Below are 23,018 nucleotides of genomic sequence, written 5' to 3'. Positions count from 1 at the left end.
TGTGGTCTGGACATCTAGGGGACCAGCCGCGGCATTAGCACCGGTTCGTGCGGTATCTTTAGCATCGGTTCATGACACGTATCGGTGCTAAAGGGTTGGCGTCAGCCGCGAAACCTTTAGCACCGGTTCGTGGCACGAATCGGTGCTAAAGGTCTACCCTAAAGGTTTTTCTGCTCCCCATGCACCTCCACCCCGCCCCCCCTCCCCCGTCCCCGTGGATCGCCTTTTTTAACTCTGTAAAATAGAAAAGAAAATGATAGAAAATTAAAAAAATAAAATCTTTTGATATTCATGTATGTTACGCAGCCTACTATTAGGGAAAATTAAGAATTTCGAATTTTTTTGCAAAAAAAAGTTTAGAATTAAAATTAATAATTGCATCCTGCATAAAGATTACTATTACTTTTAGAAAATTATAAGATTTTCAAATTTCCAGGTTTTAGGTTTGGAGAAAAAGTATTTTTTAAAAAAAATTAAAATAATTAAAAATAATACAAATTATAAAGTTAATATTTATTTATTTATTCAAGATTATTATTACATCATTACTTTTGTTTATTAAAAGAATTATTTGAAATTCAAACAATAAAGAAATATGACATCGACCAACATGTTAATAGGATTGATATAATACTAGTATCATATACATGCGCGCGCGAAGCACCTGGATGCGGGACAGGAAGGAACTTGGAAGTTAAGGGTGTGTTCGGTTTTGGGATGGAGTGGAATGGAATGGAACCATTCCATTCCACTGGCACGGAACCGTTCTATCCCTATGTTCGGTTTGGACAATTTTTTTTGTCATGGAACAGTTCCATCCTTGTGTTCGGTTTTGGAATGGAATGGGTGAGATAATCACCCGATTAATTATTCTAAACTCGATTAATTATTTGCTAAACTTGATTAAGTAGTGCTAAATTTGATTAATTATTACTAAACTTGGTTAATTATTGCTAAACTTAATTAATCAGCGTGTGACAGTCACCCGTTCTACCTCGTCCGGCCGAATCGGAGGAACCACTTCATTCCGGATCTAGAGGGAATATTCCATTTGGAGGAACCACTTCATTCCATTCCAGTCTGCAACCGAACGCAGGAACGGGCTCTGGGTGCGGAACGGTTCCATTCCGTTCCACCCCATCCCCAAACCGAACACACCCTAAGTGTGCTAGTGCTAGAGTAGTGGGAGGATGAGTGACCGAGTGGGAAGTTTGACCGCGAGTAAGTAATTTGACTAGGGATAAGTGTAGTTAGAGACTAAACTTGTGAAATAAATAAAATATTAGAAATTTTGAAAAAAAGAAATAAGAGGGAGTGAAAAATAATTTGAAAAAAAATTGGATAAAAAATGCACCGGTAGCGGGATTCTACCGCGGCAGTGTTTTGGGACGTTTTCCTGCTGCAGCAGACCCTTTAGCACCGGTTCGTATTATGAACCGGTGCTAAAGGTCCTCTCGCTCAGACGCTCGGCAGCCACCACGTGGTGCCCCTTTAGCACCGGTTCGCAACTGAACCGGTGCTAAATGGTGGCCTTTAGCACCGGATGCGTTGCACCGGTTGGACATCCGGTGAATATGGCCCTTACAAACCGGTGCTAAAGCCCCGATCTACTAGTGAATGCTAGTCGGCACGGGTTGCCACGAACAGTTCACTCCATCATTCCAACATCGATAGTACATGTTAGGGTTAGGCTTGAGCTGCCACTCACTTGTTACAAGCCGGCTTGGATGCTAGGCTGGTGATCCACACGCGATCGGCCACCACAGGCTCGTCGTCGTCGTTCCGGTGCCACGTCCAAAGCGCATGCGTCGCGTTCACCACCTGCAGCCTTCCATGCCCAAAACTCGCCTCCCGAAACACAGAAGTCTTCGGCTGCGGGTCGATGTACATGTACTTCGCCGCGAGCCCTTCCCGGTTCCCGCCGTCGCCGATCGTCACGTACACCGGCGCGCACGGATCCTCCCTGTCCTCGTACACGCGCGTGAACCGCTCATACGCGTGCACATGGCCGGCGAACACCGCGTCCACGCGAGCGCCGTAGAGCAGCGCCTCCATGGCGTCCCGCATGGCGTCGCCCTCCCCCTGGTGGGCCTTGTTGCTGTTGTACCACGGCGCGTGCACCAGCGCCACCACGAAGCACGTTTTACGGCGGTCGATCCCGGCGAGGTCGCCTTGCAGCCACTCGTGCTGCGCCGTGCCGGCCACGTAGTCGGTATACGAGCCCAGCATGATGACGTGCGCGGCGCCGCCGGCCACGTCGAACGAGTAGTAGAGGTTCGATCCCGACGGCGAGGCGCCGGCGTCGAACGGCATGCGCCACCGCGCATTGTAGGCCTTGAAGGCGCGCGGCTCAAGGAGGGGCACCTTCTCGATCTCGTGGTTGCCCTGGGTCACCATCCACGGCCGCGCGCTCGCCAGCGGCTCCACTAGGCGGCCGTAAGAGTCCCAGCGTGGCTGGAAGAAGTCGGCGTACGATAGGTCGCCGGGGAGGAGGAGCATGTCGTAGTCGGCGGCGGCGATGTGCTGCAGCGTCGTCTTCGTCCATCCGGTCTGGCCGAGGTCACCTGTTCGCCCCATAATCGATCAAAGCGTGCCATATAACAAGAGACCGGAATAATGTAAAATCGAGGAGCATTTCATGCGAATGCAGTACCGGCGATGACGAACTCGAAGGGGAGGCTGGGCGGCGGCGTCCGGAAGGAGAACTCGCGCGACCGGTCGGCGCTGCACCGGTAGTAGTACGTCGTGCTGGGTTTCAGCGGGCCGATGACGGCGTCGTGGATGTTGCCTGAGTGGTAGAGGGCCAGGTATGAGTAGCTCGTGGTTGTTCCGGTCTCTGAGAATGGGTACTGCTGGCCTGAGATCGTGCCGTACTCTACGATCGGCGGTGCATCATCTTCGGTGATCCATGTCACCCTCATCCTGTCAGAGCCCACGGTTGATACGTGCACCTGCAACGAAGTTGAATAACAATTTCTTTAGGGCTTGCAATTTTATCCACGTGGTACCGTAGTATTGTACCCATGGATATACCATATACCCTACCCATTTCTACTGATATGTAGATCTATGCAATTAAATAGACAAGTTATTGGTTTTGTGAACCTATGTTAAGTTGTCATCAATTGTGAATCTGTTGTGTGGCTCTTCTAATCGTGTTGACTTCTAAGTTATGAGAATGTGATTGTGATTTCGAAATTTTAATAATTGTCATATACTCAACTACATATTATTGAGTTGAGATAATTGATTTTTATCAAATATGCTATCGCCAAATGTAAAATTATGAATGTACTATTTGATCTACCTATTGGGTACTCAATGGATATGGGTATCCATCGGGTATGGATACGGGTAGAGTTTCATACCATGGGTACGGGTATGGGTACACAACTTTCTACCCATTAGGTATGGTATTTCTCTACCCTGTCCATACCCTACCCAATGCCATCTTTGTAGAGTACCGACACCGATGATGGAGGGGCATGAACGACGGTACGATTTCGGTTTGTGCCATAGATAATTATTAATAGATCGGTGGAATTTTGAAAAAAAGGGGAAGCCCCACTATTTAGATCAATTAATTGTATTTCCTTTCTTATCATTTTCACAGTTGATTCTACTATGATTACGAGATGATCAACCTCCCAGCCTATCTCCCGATCTCGATCGATCCCTCCAAATTATGTCTTCGCCCACCAACATCCAAGAACACGAAGACTCTGCTCTAATGGCGGGTTTGTAGCACCCTCCAGGGTGTACCATTTCGACAAGAAATGCATGACCTTCTGCATGACCTTCACCCATCGTGTAGAGAGGGTGAAGAGGTGGATCCGCCGTGTGAAGGAAAAGTACCTCGATGCTGCTCCGACCAAGTGCGTCGGCCTAGATTGCGAGTTCATCATTGTGAAGCCAGGAAGCCAGAAGGACCTTCCACTCCAGCAGAGGCAGCGCGCCGCCGTCCTCCAACTCTGTGTCGCCAGCGAAGTGCTCGTCTTCCACATTCTGCACACGGATGCAATTGCAGAGGCCCTCATGGAATTCCTTGGGGACGAGTCGATCAGATTCTGCAGCGCTGCTATCGGCATTTACCTGAAGATGCTCAAGTATTACGGTCTCGCAGAACAGAAATTTGTTTTTGTGTCCTATGTGGTTTTCGACGAAACGAGTTTATGAGCACATAGAATGTCGACACGTATGCATCGATTTTTTGTTCAATTTTTTTTAACATTTTAAACTACGTTTAGAACTCATTTAAAAAATCGGGAGCATATGCTCCCGGGTGCAAAAACGGCTCGTCCGATGGAACCAGCTAGAACTACAATGCGTGGACAAGAAAACTTAAGAAGTCTTCCGTGCTAGGAAATGCGTCACTCTACAGGTGATATTGTTGGGATTTTGGTGAGGTTTGTGGTTACCATTGTTTACTGAATTAAGGAAGCAACATGAAAGCCAACATCTAATAACCTAACTTAGATTTCGTGTCATATCTGAATACTGCATCAAAAGCTTACTGACATACAACCAAAAGCTCAACGGAGCGCATTTTGTTTTTTCTCCTGTCGCGTTCTTGGCCAGTAGCCAGGAAGCAAATGCAAACTAGTTATACAACGTTCGAAGCGATCCTTGCTGGCCTCCTTCCGTGAATCCAACCACACTTTTGGTCCAAGATACCACTAGACAGCAAAGCATATACTCTTGGTCCATGAATCCACTATGCATGGTCTCGATGAACCCCACGCTGTGGCACACTGGCAAGTTAAGAACTTCACGTTGTTATTTGATGCAAATCTCTTGTAATTAAGATTACGCTAACTATTTTCCTTTCCTACAATTACTTACATTTTTATAATTGAATTTCGTTTTCTTGGTTCTTGATACTTCTTTTCTCCATCTTCTTCCTCTGCTCGGGTAAAACCACGTTTAAAGTCTTCTAGATTGGATATTTTTGTAGAAGTTGTTAGGGCAATATGCTTGTTGTATTACCAGGGGGCCAAGGGCCACAATATATAGTACATGTACAGATGCACATATGCAGAAAGCCCCCTAACATATGGGAAAACTACAATAGACTGATATATACATCTAACAAAAGTAACACTAAGTGGGATAGTCCCAGCTGCATAACTAAGGGGTGAAAGTAGGAATTCACTCTAAAGTGCAAGACAGACAATCCAGATCACTAAACCATATTTCCATTTTTAATCATAAATCTTGCAAAAAGAAAAATAAAGAAAAGAAAATTATAAGAAGAGAACATTTGGGTTTTAGTCTCGCGAAGTGGACGACTTGCTACCAATCCAATTTTTAGCCGACGACAGATAACAACTGCCATCAAAATTAGTAAAAACTAAGTTATCACGTGGTAATCCTTTGGTCCAAAACTGTTCACTCTGGAGCTCAATTTTGGCGTCCAAAGAAAAATATGAATACATCACGTGAGTGGAAAAAACCAAAAAAATAAAGACTTTCTGAAAATCATGAAGGGACAGGTAAAGCTACAATGCGTGGACAAGAAATAAGAAATCTTCCGCGCTAGGAAATGCGTCACTCTACAGGTGATATTTGTTGGGATTCTGGTGAGATTTGTGATTACCATTTTTTGACTAAATTAAGAAAGCAACATGAAAGCCAACTTCACGTACGACTAATTACCTAACTTAGATATCTTGTTGTCTCTGAATACTGCAACAAAAGCTTACTGATGTACAACCAAAAGCTCAACCGAGCGCATTTTGTCTCCTGTCGCGTTCTTGGGAGGCCAGTAGCCAGGAAGCGAATGCAAACTAGTTATACAACGCTCGAAGCGATCCTTGCTGGCATCCTTCTGTGAATCCAGCCACACTCTTTGTTCAAGATACCACTAGGCAACAAAGCATATACCTTGCTTGCTACAGTACCTTTCACATCCCTAGTGTTATTATCCATGAATCCACCATGCATGGCCACAATGAACGCCACGTTGTGGCACACTGGCACGTGAAGGACGTCACATTGTTATTTGATGAAAATCTCTTGTAATTAAAGGTACGCTAACTATTTTCCTTTCCTATAATCACTCACATTAGTGAAGCCGAGAGGGGCACCATGAAAGCATGATGTGAAGCTCACTAGCGATGCGGCGTGGGCGGGTTGATATGGAGGTAGTGACGATGATGGTAAAGGAGGTAGGTCAATAGAACTAGATGCAATAGGGTTTGGCGGTAGGCATGGTGTTTATAAAGAGATGTTGCAGTCGACCTTAGGACATTGCATGAGTTGCATCTAGATTCAGGTCAAAAAAATAAAGAATCAAGTTTATCTGAATCAGGCTCAATCGACTTAGAGAAAGTTATTTCTTCACCTTTATATTACAACAATATGATGTTGCGATCTTATATTTCTAGGTGCATTACCACGAGCAGAGGGGGTATGTTCAGGCGCCTTCCCCACAGTGTGATTTAGTTAAACTACGATGATCATCCAATTTGTGCAATATAAACCTCATCTTTTTTGAATGATTGCAATATCATTGCAACAAAACTCAAGCAAGATGAAGAGGAGGGGGGAGGCTCTTGAGAGATCAAGGGGATCGGAGGTGCTCCTTCGTGGAGAAGGGAGAGCAGGTGAGAGGAGCCAATGGAGAGGTTTTTAATCCAAGAAGATTGGCGAATTTCTCCCCAAGATCAGTCGGTTGGATTAAATCACTTCCTTTCAAGTGGTAACTCAGAAATAGCTACTACTTTAACCAAATGAGAAATGATTAAACCGGGTAAGTAGTTTTTATTACCAATATTAGGCATCAAAGTTTTTTTTTTGCGAACAATATCAAAGTTAAAGCCACATAGATAAATAACTTGAGAGCTTCATAGACACTCACTTTAACTTGCACGGAAACTTTTATTTCAACCCAGTGAGCTGAGTTTGATCAAATAGTTTAAGAAAAGCTTGTAAGATATCATTGGAGAATATTTTAAGAAGTGGACCTGCGGAGGAATTAACATGATATGCAGGAGCATTCGTGAAGCGTACCTGCTGTGGCGTCTGGCCTTGGGCGTCCTCAAGAACGGATTTGAGCTCGGAGAGCGTCGTCCTCGGCTTGGGCCGCACGTAGGACGATGTCACGGCGCGCGAGACGGACAAGGATGCGGCGAGTATGGCGAGAGCCAGTATTGCTTTGCTCCCCGTTGCCATGGCGGATACAAAGCGGAGAGAAGGCAACGAGAACGACCGAAGGAGGGACTACATATAGACAAGGACCATGGACGTGGCACCGCAGCACTCCGCTGAACCATCAACGAAACACAGCACGTACGTACTGGATGTGTTTCAGCCTGCAAGTGGAAACGCTGATAGCCTGACACTACAGATCTTGGTGCTTGTCTAGCTATCCAAGCGTCGGGTGGTTTCAGCGTCTTTCTAGCTTTGATTTCTTAGCGTCAGCGAAGCGGCGTGTGAGAGCTATGTTCCACGGGTTCAGGGTCGGTTTTCACGTGCCCCGTCACGAAGAAAGCCTGTACATTGGCGGTGCCAGCGTGACAGGCGATCAGCGTGACAGGAGAAGAGAGGAAGCAAAAAACTATGGTGGTCCTCCCAAAATATAATGCAAGGGCAGCAAAAAATTTATGGAACATAAAGACGAAGGCATAAATGATATAGTACAACAGTAAAGGTAGATCACCCTTGTGTATCCCTTTCTTTAAGCAAGCTTATGTTATGTACCTTCAAAATTGCGGTCAACTTTACTTTGTATAACCCTGTTTTGATGGCAGAAAGGGTAATTGCTACATTGTCATCCAAAGAAGGTGAACTAAATACTGCAATAGCCATAATCCACATGACATACTTTCCTCAGGGACAACATATTGCCATAATTGCAATTTCGCATGACGACTCGGGTGGACTTGCTTGAACTACTTTGACAGTTCCCAGCCTGCACTTTTGTGCAACCAAACAAGTTGCCTGGAGCAAACGTCATCAAGCTCGTCAAACTTTGCTCAGCGAGTCCAACACTTCATTATACATCTTGCTTGAGGGTAAACATCATGCCATAGAGCCCTTATAATCTTTACATTCCACATGACACTGAGCATTAGGAACAAGTGAAAAGGCAACTAAACCTTTGCTTCTAGAAGAAGAAAATGCATGCATAAGCTGTAATCACAGCTGTTAGTAGCACTGACACTGCATTAACAGCATCATTATCCAGGATAGTCATTCCAGAAATCTTGGTGACGGTAGGTCCCCGTTTACTGACCACCTACATGAAGAGGACAGGCAAACTGTTGAATGTCGTGAACACAAAATTTCATGGATCATATCTGGTTCAAAATCATAAACCGCGTTTGCAAAGGCAGCCAAGCCAACCTTCCAAAACGGAGAACCACGATTACTACATGTGTGTATATCTTGAAAGTAGAATATAAAATCAACACACCAGAATAGCCAATGTGGATAAGATAATTTTGAGGCCCATACCATTGGAAATCTTATATTGCCTTAAGTAGCAGATTGGTCCCCCGGTTGACCTAACATTTACAGTTTGGGCCAACCAATATTCCCTAGAAGACACGGCATGCCACATAAGCATGTAGACAAGTAGACAGATCACACAATCTCCGTCACATTTCTGTTCTACCAAATAGCACTGGAAAGGGCAAATTACCCTCACGAACTTGCAGATTGCAAGGTCCAAGGGAAACAGCCATGCTGCTTGTCTCGTACTAATAGAGCATCAGATCCGTTTGCCAGAATCAAGAATAAAGGAAGTCCCTAACTTATGTAGGTACTTCTGAGCAATACAAGATCCTTCCTACGGACCACCCTGCCATCCTAGCTTGGAATCTTGGATGCATGGTCAAAGTTGCCTCCTTTGCGAGCAGCAAGAGGCTGGGATGCATCTAACATAGCACGTGAGCCCAACAATGCCCAGAAGTCTGTAAGACCCAGGAGTCATCAAGGCATCGACATGACTAATTATGGCTTCGACGCAGCGATTTGATCTGAAGCTGCAATGTATTCAAGGCGGTGTGCTCAGTATGATGACGCAAAACATCATAAAGTCCAAGGCACACCAACCAGGAGGATTGGAAGCAGTGTGACGCCAAGTGACAGGGGAGGAGCATTCGATCTATCAAAGCAGCCCAATGTAGGATTAAATTCCCACACCAGGGTGCCTCAAAATAAAAATAAAAATTGGGCTCTATCAGGGCAGCCCAATGTAGGATTAAATTCCTGGTTACTACTCGACAACGGAAACGAGTCAGCAGCAGGAAGAAGTGATGGACCTACGAGGAGCAGATATTTTGCCCAGCAGCTACGTCCAAGCTTTGCACCTTTCTGTTAGTGCCTATCTTAGCTTTTATTAGTCTTTGCCCCTTGCTTTGTCCTTCTAGAGTTGTAAATGAACCTTTTTCTCATATAATGCATGCCAGAGCTCCTACCTTTTTCAGCCAAGAAAATAAAACAAAAAAATTCCACGGTGGACTTGTGGGGTAAAGCCACCTACTCAGACAAGTTCGACCTCAGCTGCCATATTTTAGGATAAACGTGTAGTTGTCTTTGGATGCAAACAAGTCTATTCGGTACGGTCTTATGTACCCCAAGAGAGAAGCTAGTTGTACCAATAAAATGTTCTACATTAGACCTATCATTTATGTTTCTTTCTCATCCAAAAGATCATCTGATTCTGTGTCCCAAATATCACCATGATTCAATTCTCACGACTTGTTTCTATACTAGTTGCATCAGTTTTTCTTTCGGCCAAATAAGCTTTTCCAACTCAACTGCATTCATACCAACTATCTGTCACTACACATTACGCAGGTAAGAAGAAACGTGGGCAACGCACTAACATTTCAACACTCGCCCTTACATGTGGCTCCCTCAATCTAAGCCTGGACTGAAAGTGGACTACCATTTTTTATTTTAAATTGTACCAACCGGATCGACTCAAGAGCTCGTAGCTCTGATACCATGTAAAATTGCGTGCACCAGCTAGTTCACCCAAAAGCTCAAGGTGATAGAGAAAGGTGAGCAATGCACTTATACTTCAGCAATGGTGACCTAGGCTTTGACCCATACACTGCACCAAGGTAACCCCCTATCACTAGAGAGCTCATAATCTCACCATGGTGTCTTTCTTTGTGGGATTGGTTGGTTTGTTTCAACTAGTCCATCTGTCTATTTCTCATGAAATGGGTTGATCTAGCGAACTAATTATGGTGGGGGGAACTTTAGTCTTTTCTTTAGAGCCTAGTCAAAGTGGGGACAATGTTTCCTGAGTCAGAAGGCTTGTGGCGTGACATGTCATCCAAAAGGTGTTACAAAATGCAAATTTGAAGGACTTATTTGAACCGTTTGAAATGTGAGCGACCAACAAGGCCCATTTACTGAACTTGAGGGACCAATTTGGTCACTAGCACCAATTTAACATTTAACTAACATTAACATATATATGTTTTAACATCACTGGCTGAATGTACCAAGTGTGCTAAAAAGGCATGCAAGTCCCACAAACTGACCAGCAGTATGTCTTCATGATTTCTTGAGATGCAATCTTACTTAAACGATGGATCATGGCTCGTATATATTGAAAGCATGATTCCAACCTAAGTGTGATGGAAAAATTTACCTTCTTCCGAACGCTGCAGTATCCGCTGAACTGAAGTGTAGCACCCAGCAACGAATCAATTAGACTCCCAAGCAAACCAGCAGCAGCAGAGATAGGTATAACTAGGAGCTGTCGAAGCCCCGTCTTAAAAGAGCATTCAGCTGTCATAAGTCCAACAGCAACAAAAGTCAGACCAATGGTTAGACCACCTGCTGTGGCAGCAAGAAGTCCTTGTACGGTCACTCCACCATTTGTACCTTTCCTGACAGGCTTATACATGATAGAATGATTGTCAGCTCACGCATAAAAATAAACAAAATACTAACTTAAAGTGTCGCTGGAGATATTTAAATGAGCCAAAAAACGGAACAGTAAATACTTCAGGATCTAGCGGGTATGAGACGCATGGCATTTGATGGAAGATTTTGAAGGACAAAACTCATGTTTCTCCATATCGTTTTAGCGCATAGGGGAATGGTGCATGCACTGGCGCTAAAGATGTCTCATTCACTAACGGCAAGATGTTCCTACAATGATTCTAGAGTCAGTAACTTCACAAGATCTTTGGATACGCCATACCTTCTTTGGTTTTGACAGATTGAACACTGAACAACGATATCAATGTGCTTAATCAATTATCGTTTGGCAGCAGTTGAGAGGGGAAGCTCCTCAAGCGAAGATGGAATATAATACCCAGAATGGACAAGGAAAGACATTGTGTGGGCATTTTGTGTCTTGCAAGGTCGGTTTCATATTGTGGGTGAACGATACGTCTAATTGACCGAAGCAATCTCAAGACAATCATTTGGTCTCGCATGGTTCTTCATAACATGATAGTCAAATTGCTCAACCACCAATTTCAGTCGAGGCAATGTGCCTGAATTTCTAAACGTGCTACCAAGAGATTCCAATGTTTGGGCTAGTCTGACTCATATCAAGCCTGGTTGAGCATATTTGGAAAAAATGGCCAATCTAGATAGATAAGATTAAGATTCAATGCATTGGGACTGCCTAAGCGCAGCATATGCATAAAAGTATGGGGACTTCCTTAACTAGGCGTCGACATCAACTTTTGCCCAGTGGTCATGTTTTAGATTCAGCTTATGTCACGCATTGCGACTGACTTGGCTATGATCAGATTACAGATGTGTGCAGTTTTCTTACATCGATTTTTATTCTATATCTAGAACATGCTCGCATAATAGTTATTATTATGATTACATCTACGAGCATATCTATGGCAATTCATAATGTTACCCATATTTCAAGCTTGCCCGGGGAGAATTTATAATGGGCTCCAATAGTTGCATGAATAACAAAAAAAATCCCTACACACATGTACTTTGGTCAATTCGATTATTTTTCTTGTTTCTTAGTTTGATGCCCAAAACAATTTGGTCACGAACATGGCATTACCAAGAAAAGTACAATTTCATATTGTTTCATGGAAACCCAAAGGTGTTGTGTTTGTACAGTTAAATTGATCTGAACAAATGCATGGCGGTTTGACAAAGAACAATTAAGATGGGATGCTACAGGTAGCCAGGTCTATTAGACTAGCCAAACTTACCCACAAAATATTGTCTGAGAGATGGAAGAAACTTTTCTGCTTCCTAGATTTCAATTTCTAGGTATTTTATTCTAGTAAACTACGTGTGATAATATCCTCTGATTAACTGAGTTCAGGTGGCGAAACAAACCCCCACCACCCTTCTGATTGTTTCAAGAAGATAGAAAAAACTAGAATTACACCTCGAAAGGGACACATACCTTCAGTGTAGTGATAAGCCGTGGTTGTTCATCACTAAGCACACCAATTTCCGATGACCAAGTGTCGCCATTGCAGCAGCAATAGTGGCCAATAATAGAACCTATTATACCAGTTATATACTTTGAATCATTCGAATCCAAGCATTGATCTTGTCCCCCAGTCGTTATCGCCAATATGATGACCAATACAGTTGCTATTGCACTATTTGCTAGAACTTGCATCCTTCAAAAATAAAGACATAAAACGGAATAATAAGATGTGGCAGCAATATCAAGTTGTCATCATCAGCTATTTTGTGAATATCCTACACAATTGTGATGCCACTGGCAGAGCAATGTCACCTATTTTACAGAAGAGAAAGGCAAATTACAAAAAAGAAAATTCCACAAGATGCATCAACTTTCGCTTACTCTTATGTGACAAATTGATACATACAGTAAGTTAGGGTTTTGTATCAAGTACTGATTCTCGAAAAGAAGATTGCCAATTCATCCAATCAATAAAAAGTCAACATTTTTAGAGAATTGTCGTCTAATATATGTTTCCCTACTTTTGTAGAACTACACTTGTGCTTCTACTTGGGCGTTTAGAGTGCATGGATGTTGACATAGGTTTAAGAGTGATTCTGAGCATAAACATTTACACGATGGCATCTTAGGCGTTTAGTTTCATTAGGCCAATGAGATATGATTCCCATCCTGTGAAATTCACGTGTTCCACACAGGCTCTTAATGAACTTGTTGACAGCTAAATCTTTGGAGGACCCTACTACATGCATGCAATGAAAAAACATTAAATGTGTAGTCACAACATCGGCAAAAGATTTCTTTCATTTTAAACTTCTAAAACTTTTATCTCTTCTACCATTAGTCCGATCGGCGTTTCGTTTTCACCATTAGCTTAGTCACGACGAGATATAAACTAGATCTCATGTTGACATGTCTCGACAACTTCTTTTCCGTCGGCAATTGCCAGTGTTATCACTAGCTTGCTAAACTATAAAGTGCTTAGTTGCCAGATTATACTTACTTGGTTGCTAGGTTCTTATAAGTCATGCTACATCAACGCAAGGTTGCATTATAGTACTTTTTATCGAATGATATCAACACTTAGTTGTTGTTACCACTAGAGTACTCAATATGTAGCTCCACATAACATTGCAATGCCTTGTGAAGCTATTGAATCTTTTAATTGTGCTCTAAACTTACCAAGCTCTTCATAAGCCTTGTAGTTTGCGAGTACTTTCGGATTGGAACTCTTGCCAACTTACTGTCAACACCGACTTCCAACAGGCGGTTTATTGATCCGTTCAATCCGAAAGGGTAAGATAACTTGGATGATTTCATCTCGATTCCTCACACATATCTTGGCACTTGTGCTTTCATCATGCCTAGGGAGGGAGTGGAGCCAATGGTGGAAAACATGTGAAGAGAGAGCAACACTTGGGTCTCCAATGTACTATGCACGACAACTTCGAAAGATTTGAAGGAAGGATGGAAGAGCAACACTTGGGTCTCCAACCCACACAAGGAAACCCTAGAACCCTCTCCACGCGCCTCTCCCCATGCCATCTCACCCTCTATTACAACATCTCCGTTGCCAGCTCTCAAACCCTGCTCGACTCAGACATCATCGATCTTGTTGCTGCACCGTTGAACACCATAGGCAGGACCTCCTTGTATTGATTATGGTAGGTCAACAGTGGGCTGCCCTCGGCACCGTGGATGCTGCGTTGTTGATGGTTGTGGTTGCTCCAGACCAGGGTTGGGGCCATGTGACTGCCGGGCCTTTGGGACGCCGGTGGTGTGCCGCCTGATCTGGCCTGATTTCTACATCTTGGTGGACCCGGCAGCATCGTCCGATCGGGGCTGGCTCCGACGTGGTCCTCTGGCATCCATCGTTGAGGTATGTGCTTATTTCTTTCCAAATTGGGAGCAATCTGCTGGATTCGATCTGTGTTGTTGCATGGTTGCTGGAGGCTGGTCGAGGAGCGGCTTTGTTCTGGAGGGGCGCAGGTGCGAAGCTGGTTGCGTGCTCGTGGCTTGCCTCCCGAGGGGAGGTAGGTGAGGTTGGTTCTCTTGGATGCTGGAGCGGTGGCTTTGGACGGTGGATGCCTCTCCACCGGTGCAGGTTGGCTCTCTCAACAGTGAGGACTGCAAGTGAGAAGCATAGGAGGTGGTATGGTGGGAGTCGCCATCTTGGTTGTCACTGCCCAGATCTGGGGCCGTCTTCTTCAATCCCTACAATCTCACATTTCCGTCCTGCGGTTGTGGCCTGGTTTGGGTTGGTTGCTTTGCATGAACTCTTGGTGAAAGCTCAGCACAATGTTGTCGGTGTCGGCGACGACAACGCTCTTGGGCGTCGTTCTCCTCTCTAGACGCGTTCTCTGTTGGGAATATGCCCTAGAGGAAATCAGGTATGATGTAATTCCTGATGTATTCATAAAGATATTTAAGTCGTTTTTGTGTGAAGATTTGATATGTATCATTGAATATGTGATTCCGCTCTGTAACTATGTATTCATGATGTTCTTACTAGATTTCCTTAGACGTCAAGATTGTGCTGCACACACTACCTAAACTAATGCGCAAGTCCGCAGATGACTCGGTTCCACTTGTCATGGGCATGGTGTTGCTAATCCAGCTTACGCGAACTTAGTTGAAGTGTTGGACTGACCAATATTGAGAAGAAACAACCAAGTTCTCATTTGGCTGTCTCAATCAATGGAATCCTTAGACCCGAGGTGATCGCACGATCCGAGTTGTGGGGCGGAATTAGGTTTTGTAAAACATTGTTCCGTAACAGGGCAGTTATAAAGCCAGAGTTCAGGTCGGCTGAGAATCAAGTTGCTTGCCATGGCCCAAGATGGGATTTGACCGCTCTAACTGGAGAGATATTCTTTGGGCCCTCTCGGATGGTATGATTCAGAAGCATGACCATGCGCGACTCGGTTAATTTTAACTAAAGCGACTGAGTAAGAGTTAGTCGGATGAATCACATATCATGGCTTGAGAAGAAAGTTGAGCTATTAAAGGGATGGCATTAACTCGCTTATAGCTTGTCTGACAAGGTATATCATGAGGCAAACAGGACTAGGACGAAAGTCACATTGGAAAGGTTTGTCGTCATGACTATGGTTCTTGAGAGTCAGCATGCTCTGCTAGAAGCCGCTGCCGACTGGTCGGTTGCGAGTTGGACTCCAACCGTGTCCAGGAAACCATGAGCCTACGGGGTCACAGACTTAAGAGCGGGAGTGAAGGGGATGTGATCCGACTAAGAAGTGAGTCGGCTGGGTTGGACCCGAGCCAGTCACAGGGTTAGCGAGTTGGACTCGTGGTGACCAGTTTAGGGTTTCAGTAAGCGGGCCGCAAGTGTTGTGAAGCCCATCGTTACTCCCTAAATATAGTGGGGCTGCGGCTGACCAAAGGGCACGGTTAGAGCACTCCCATGTGTTGGGAACCCTAGCTAGCGCCTCCACTCCAGGCCAGCCGCCGTACCAAACCTAGCAGTCCACCGTTGGTGCTCCTCCTCGTACGTGTGGATACTGGGAAAGGTGTTGTATGTTGAACACTTCGATGGTTGTGGGAATGGATCAGATCGAGGATTGCACTAAGCGCTTCATCAAGTTCCACACTTGCACGTATTAATGGCAATCCCCGTGGCCTTCTACCTCGGCTAGATCTAAGGAGACCTGCGTAGAAAAGTTCTGTTTATCTGTACGTGGCCCAACATTCTCGTGGTGTCATGCACCTTCCACCATTGGCTCAGGGTGAAAACCTTTGGTCTAGTTGCCGAACCAACCGGCGGCGACGCTATGTGTCGTGTCTTCCTTGGAGGTGTCGTTTCGCGAGTCATTAGTCCCCTCCAACTGGTCGGTTCAGGAGTAGTTTGCAGACGATGGTGACGTGATGCTTTGTGTGGTCTTGGTACGTGGTGGTGGTGGTTGTGCTCGGAGTCTCTTCTTCCTTGACGATTTCGTTTCCAGCTCACATCCATGTTCTAGGGTGAGCTTACCTATCGTTTGATGGTTTGGTGCCCTGTGAGCCAAGGCCAAAGCACACGGGCCCTTTTCGACGATAGACGGATGATTCCTCGATGCCTTTCGTTCGTCTTTGAAGTGGATGATAGCTTCTTCCGTCACTTATTTGCCTCCCATGTCTTGGCTCTCTTCCAGTGGTCAAGGACTTCGGCTCGAGCTGCGCGTTATTTCCTTTTTTCGGTTTGCTTGTGTTTGTAATCCTTGTAAGTTGTTCTCCTCATCACCTTGTATTGATGCTTTATCAATTTAAAGCTAGGCATAATGCCTTCAGTTTAAAAAAAAGGACACGAGGAAATGGAGACAAAGATGCACCTTAAACAAGAGGTATGTTCAAGAAGCTTCAAGAGCTCAAGCAAGGGGGCCAAGGCGTAGAGGACTACTACAAGGAGATAGAATCCACAATGATTCATCACTAATGTGGACAAATCCAGAAACCAAATGTGGCCCAAATCTTGACCCGGTTAAATCATCCCGTCAAGTGTGTCATAGACTTCTAGCCCTACGACACACTAGTGGAGCTAGCGCATCAAGCTACGAAGATGGAAACCCAAGTACAAGAACATGATCGCTTCTAAAAGGCCAATTCCCCCGCTCCACGCTCAACCTCTTATGTCTTGTGCACCACTACCAATGTCAAGAACTACACTTAGCTCCTTCTACAAGTGGCATTAACTCTAGCTCCAAGCCAACGTCTAGCATAGTTCACATTGCCACATTTTTGGCCAACACCGCGACGTCTAGAATCTTGTGAACTCATTTGCTTCAAGTGCCACGGATGTGGCCATGAATCTAGAGAATGCCCTAGTAACCAAGGCATGGTCATCATAGAGGATGGAGATACGAGTCCATGAGTCACGGAGAGCTCGAAGCCCTAGAAGAAGTAGCTCTCCAAGAAGGAAAGCAAGGTATGGTCTATAGTGACAAAGGGTTAACCTTGTCAATGCCCAATGCCCATGATGATGGACTTGGGTTTCTAGGAAGGAGGACACTGACGAATCAACAAACCGGTCAACCAAACTAGGCAGCCGACGAATATTATGACCAAGGGCGAATCACCGAGATTGTATTATGTCGAACTAGGGTTACAAGGTGTCTCGTCTGATTGAATCTATCCCCTCTCGGGCTCCTCCCAGCCCTTATATAGCGGGCTAGGCCTGAGAGTCCACCTCGAGGTTGAGTTACATTATAAGTCGGTTCACCCGATATGGGCTTAACTTCCCTAACGTAGTACATTCGGCTTCATATCGATTTCTTTGTGGGCTTTCTTCTATTCCTTCCTGGGCTTTGTACCTGGGATGGCAATGTTCAGGACCTGATATGGCATACCCATGTCATATAGTGACATCAATCTGAGCCCGCTCTTGCTGTCTTTAAGGTCTTGAGACTCCAAGAAGAGTTCATAGGTGCAACCTCTTCCAAACCAAAGCTGAAATGAATGTGCGTCCTATCAAGGTGATCATAGAATGCGGAAGTTTTTGCAATTTAGCAAGTCAAGAACATTACTCTAAGCTCAACTTGAAGTACAAGAACTCAAGAAGCACCTCACCCTTACCACGTGCAATGATTAGGTGAACCTAGAACCATCAACATCCAAGACACCATTGACGCGACCATGGCAATATAATAGAGGGCACATATCAACGCTAATGCTAGACCGAGCGGCAAGGTGTGCCTTAGGTTCTTGTGATATTTAGAACATTAAGAGCTTTCTCCTTTCCAAGAACCATCATATTCCTCAAGACTCCAAGGCCTCACAAAGCCAATCTTTCCTCCCGGTTACTATTGGATCTATTGACCAACCAGTGTGAGAAACGGTTTCATCAAGATTAGGTCGGCTTGTTTTTGTATGCAATCCAAACGCTTGCACATCTATGTTTGTACTTCGATGCTCTACTTCGCCCTACTTACTAGTTATCCTTGTACCCCTTTGTCTTATTGTGTGTCTCTTCGAGTTCTTCCTGTTTTCCCCTCGTGTTCTTGTCAATCCACGAAAATCGGGAAAACCACCATACCATACATGTCCAAAAGATAATTTCTCCGGCCGCAATGTCAAGTTCCTAAGGTACTTCTGGAACGCATTGTCACCACAAACCAATGGTCAAACAGAGGTTGTGAACCGAAGCTTACCAAGCCTCCTTCGAGTTATGATCAAGGAAAACTCGATGGTGTGGAAGGAATGTCGTCCCCATGTTGAGTTCGCCTACAATCGCACCACACTCATCGACAAGCGAAGTCCTTCCAAAGTGGTGCATGGTTTCAATCCATATACACCACTTGATCTTCTACCACTTCAAGTGCGAACCAACATGGATGCACTAAATTTTACGAAGAAGCTCCACCAATACACCAAGTAAGATTGCACATCAAGTTCAACCAGCTCAAAAATCCAATTGTGTTTGGACAAGCACATTAACGACAACGCATGCAAGGTTGACCTTCCGACAAGCAAGTTGCCAGGTGAGCGACACGATCAAAGTTGCCAATATCTCCCCTTGCTACGGTGATGGAGACTTAGACTCGAGGAATACTCCTTCCCAAGAAGGGAGAGACGGCACCGTAGGGCTCCACGAACATCACCAATCCAAGTTCACCAGATCTAGCTAATCCAATGATAAGCGTACGAGCTAAGAGCCTCGTAGATGAGGTGAATCTATTCCTTGACTTGTGCGATCCCTCAGATGCTAAGAATTGGCTACTACCGAATGCTTGGACCCTGTGTGTACTTAGTTATGAAGACGAGGAGCGCAATGGCACGGGGGGGGGGGGGAGCGAGGACTAGAGAAGGGGGAGAAAGCACGAAGGAAAGAAAGCAAGGCAGAGCTACTAGACAGACAAGGTCGAACACTCAGGGTCACACCACCTGGATAGTCCGGCTCAGCACCCAAACTATACCTGAATGGACCTCTACACAGGCCGACAGCTAGTTGCCAAAAGAACCCGAACAATCCTCGTTAAGGCCCAAGCCAACCTGGACCAAGTCCTGATCCAAACACTCCGGCCACCCAAACCATCAAGGCTAAAAACCAAGACACTCTAGGATGCCTACACGCAGAAAACATGCATTAAGCCCATATGAGCCACTTTTGGCACCAAAGCTTGGTTTCGGGCCTGTGGGTATAATACACATCCCTCGCCTCCTTCTACCATTAGACTTGATGATATGACTAGCCGAGCTTAGCTCCTCCTACAAGACCAAGACCACCTCCCTTGTGGAGCCTAATATCCTACACTCTTTGGCGGAGCTCAAGACCTTACCTTGTCTATTCTTTCCTCTTAAATTGTATTGGATCGGCGAACCGGTCTAGTGGGAAAAGGTTTCATTGTGAGCATTTCTTTCTGGTCCAAAAGCTTGAATTTTTGCTATTTGTACTTAGGTGTTTTCTCTTATCTACTTGCTAGTTGACGTTCAATAAGTGAAAATCAGGGCCAACCCGCAGTATTAACGTAGCAACCATGAAAAGATGTCAATTCCGAAGCACAATCCAAGTTCAGAACTAGGGGCACCATAGCCATGGGAGGTGGGAACATATTTCTCTATAACTAAATACGTAAAATGGGAAGTCAACTATTCTGCTGAACCAAAACAATTGCGAGTAAATGCAAAATCTATCGGTGCACTGATTGACAGAAAAAAAAAAATTGACAAGTCCACGAGTCTGACATAAATCGACCACAGAAAGGACATTCCTAAGTAGCATCGTCAATATACTTAGTTTATTGGAAGCAATGGAATTAGACCTAAGAAATAATATCAAATAAGCAACACGTCACATCTCATAGTTCTCCCACTACTTTGGTTACTTCAAATTTCTCTAAAATGACTGTCCATTTAACAACAGCACGCTTCAGTGATGTGACTTCCAAAGAGAGATGGAACAACTAGTAGGTTGTGTCAACAGTTCAGACAGCTCGTTGCTTATTTCAGCATAGCAATACTCTGCAGTTTGCTAACAGGCCACTGTGAGCTAAACTAGTAGGTTTGCAGACAGAAAAGCATGGAATGTGTGACTCTAACATCGATGCACAGAGCCATATCTAGAATGCTAAATACTACCTGATTCTTTAATCTACATGATTCATTAACAAATTGCTCCATTTGAGATATCAATGCAAAGATATGTGCAAAAAAAAGGGAGGAGTCGGTTGACTGTTATCCAAAGTGAGAATAACTCAGCTGAGAAACAAAGCCAATCAGGAACCATTACCAGTTGCGCTGGCCGCCCTCCTTGAAGTCCTCCTCGACGCGCCGCTTGCGGTCCTCGCCGATCTTGGTCACCTTGGAGGAGGTGAAGAAGAAGGCCAGCAGCAGCGCTCCGTACCTGTAACCGCAGGCAAGGTGGATAGCCATCACGGCGAACCCGGCGACGCCGCCCGAGACGTCCAGCGAGCGGCGCCGGACAGCGCGGGCGGCTATCACCGCCGACAGGGCGGCACCGACGGCCGAGCGGACGGCGATGGAGGCGACGGCCATCGCGCACAGGATGCGATGGGAGCCGAGCGGATTTGGTGGGGATTGAGGTTGACTTTTTCGGCTTTAAGTCCACCCTTGAGTTTTTTCTGTGTTAGTCATTATAAAAAAATATATAAGTGGCCGTGCTGGAAAGAAATAGCGTTGTGTGTGCTTTTTGTTTTCCAAACGGGCTGAAGATTTCTGTTCAAAAAAAAAAAAAACGGGCTGAAGACAGTTCAGTTTTAATGGCAAAATCTCCTTAGGGCATCTCCAGCCAGCCGCGCGACCCAAACGGTCGCTCGTTTTCGTCCGCCGTGACCGGAAATGCTCTTGGACCTGCTCCAGCGGGGCGACGCAAAGCGCTAGGTTTGTGTCTCCGCGGACGCACCGAGCGTCCTCCATTTCTTACCCGGTCCCGCAAGTCAGGGACAGCGAAATCGATCGCTTCGATTTGCTTCTTTTTCCCTTCTTTGATGCCCTAGTGCGACGCCACCACCCCAGCCCCACCCGCCGCCGTCCCGTCGCATCGCCGCAGTACTCGCCGTCGGCTCCGTTGTCGCCACGCGGGAGAGCAGGATCGTACTCGGGCTTGCTCCGCCGCGTACCTGCCGGCTATTTTGGGGCCAAACGTTGCCGGTTGCGCCGTCCGGCCTCGTCGCCCACGACCTGTTCGGTCAATTGCGTCGGTAGGTTTCTTACTCGTGTTTTCGGCGCTATTGTGCGCGGCCATTGATCCACAGTTCGTACCCACGCAGATGGACATGTGGCAGATGTTGGACAAGTTCCGCGCGGAGGTCGTTGACTCCTCTTCCGACGAGGAGTCCGATCGACCGACGCGGACATTGGCAACTACTGCGGCCTCCATGATCCACGAGTTCACCTCAAACCCGGGGCCGGAGCACCGGGGCTCTGTGAAGGGGCGCTCCAAGAACCTGCCGCGCAACAGAGTGGAAGGGCAGACCCGCCTCCACAAGGACTACTTCCACCTCACCAATCCGGTGTTCCCGAAAAAACTCTTCCGGCGCCGGTACAGGGTGTCAAGGGACTTGTTCTTGGTCATTCTACGGGGTGTCAGAAACTATGACCCGTACTTCCAATGCAGGCCCGATGCAACAGGTGCACTAGGCTTCAACTCGTACCAAAAATGCTCCGCGACTATTCGCATGCTCTCATATGGAATGGTTGCGGATATATTCGATGAGTATCTTCGAATGGGTGAGAGCACCTGCCTTGAGGCCATGTACAGGTTTTGCCGAGCCGTGATTGCCGTGTTCGGAGAGTATTACTGTAGGGAGCCAACTGTTGAGGATACAAGGCGGCTCCTATCTATCAACGAGTCTAGAGGGTTCACAGGAATGATTGGCAGCATAGATTGCATGCAATGGGAGTGGAAAAAATGTCCATTTGGATGGCAGGGTGCGTATAGCGGGCATGAGGAGGGACGGACTATAATTTTTGAAGATGTCATATCTCAAGATTTATGAATTTGGCATTCATTCTTTGGCATGGCCGGTTCCAACAATGACATCAATGTGTTGCACCGATCACCGGTTTTCAACCGGCTCATGCAAGGCAAAACTCCCCGGATGAGCTATGAGATCAATGGAAATGCATATGACAAGCCATATTATCTTGTTGATGGCATCTACCCTGACTGGGCCACATTGGTGAAGACTATCCGTAATCCAAACTCCGAGAAGACGAGGAGGTTTGCCAAGAAGCAAGAGGCTTGCAGGAAAGATGTGGAGCGCGGATTTGGTGTGCTCCAAGCTCGGTGGGCAATTGTGCGTCACCCAACAAGAACATGGTCCCTGAAGACCATGCATGAGGTGATGACATGTTGCGTGATCATGCACAACATGATCGTTGAGAACGAGCGTCCTGATGGCCGCAATGAGAACCACTGGGAATTCCAAGGTGAGCTGGTGGCGCCACTTCTGTGGTGACCCGGCATACCACTGCATGGTGTAGTATGCAAGTCTGATATAACACCAATGAAACATCGTTCCACAAGTATTATATCGCTCAGAGTGGTACAACAGAAACATATGCGGGTCCAAGGCATGTCTATAGAATTACACAGACTATGTTACATAAGATCATCATAGCCTCCTACTTTACAATGAGGTAAAACTGCAAATAAACTCCAGAAGATCGACTCGTAGTC

General features: G+C 45.7%; 2 protein-coding genes across 2 annotated transcripts; both read right to left on the bottom strand.

The window, feature by feature from the left end:
* Positions 1-1,704: 1,704 nt before the first annotated feature.
* On the bottom strand, positions 1,705-7,173 carry LOC124651209 (probable purple acid phosphatase 20). Its single transcript, XM_047190334.1, has 3 exons — positions 7,012-7,173; positions 2,654-2,951; positions 1,705-2,564 (listed from the first exon to the last, which is right to left on the bottom strand). The coding sequence occupies exons 1-3, from the start codon at positions 7,171-7,173 to the stop codon at positions 1,705-1,707; spliced, it is 1,320 nt and encodes a 439-aa protein (XP_047046290.1).
* A 462-nt stretch (positions 7,174-7,635) lies between these two features.
* LOC124655141 (protein PGR-like) lies at positions 7,636-20,887 on the bottom strand. Its single transcript, XM_047194096.1, has 4 exons — positions 20,607-20,887; positions 12,362-12,584; positions 10,613-10,861; positions 7,636-8,239 (listed from the first exon to the last, which is right to left on the bottom strand). The coding sequence occupies exons 1-4, from the start codon at positions 20,870-20,872 to the stop codon at positions 8,108-8,110; spliced, it is 870 nt and encodes a 289-aa protein (XP_047050052.1). The 5' UTR covers positions 20,873-20,887; the 3' UTR covers positions 7,636-8,107.
* Between the last annotated feature and the right edge of the window lie 2,131 nt (positions 20,888-23,018).

Source organism: Lolium rigidum, chromosome 5 (genome assembly GCF_022539505.1).
Source record: "Lolium rigidum isolate FL_2022 chromosome 5, APGP_CSIRO_Lrig_0.1, whole genome shotgun sequence".
Classification (NCBI taxonomy): domain Eukaryota; kingdom Viridiplantae; phylum Streptophyta; class Magnoliopsida; order Poales; family Poaceae; genus Lolium; species Lolium rigidum.
The sequence above is the reverse complement of the archived record's forward strand: the minus strand, read 5'-3'. Positions and strand labels throughout refer to the sequence as shown.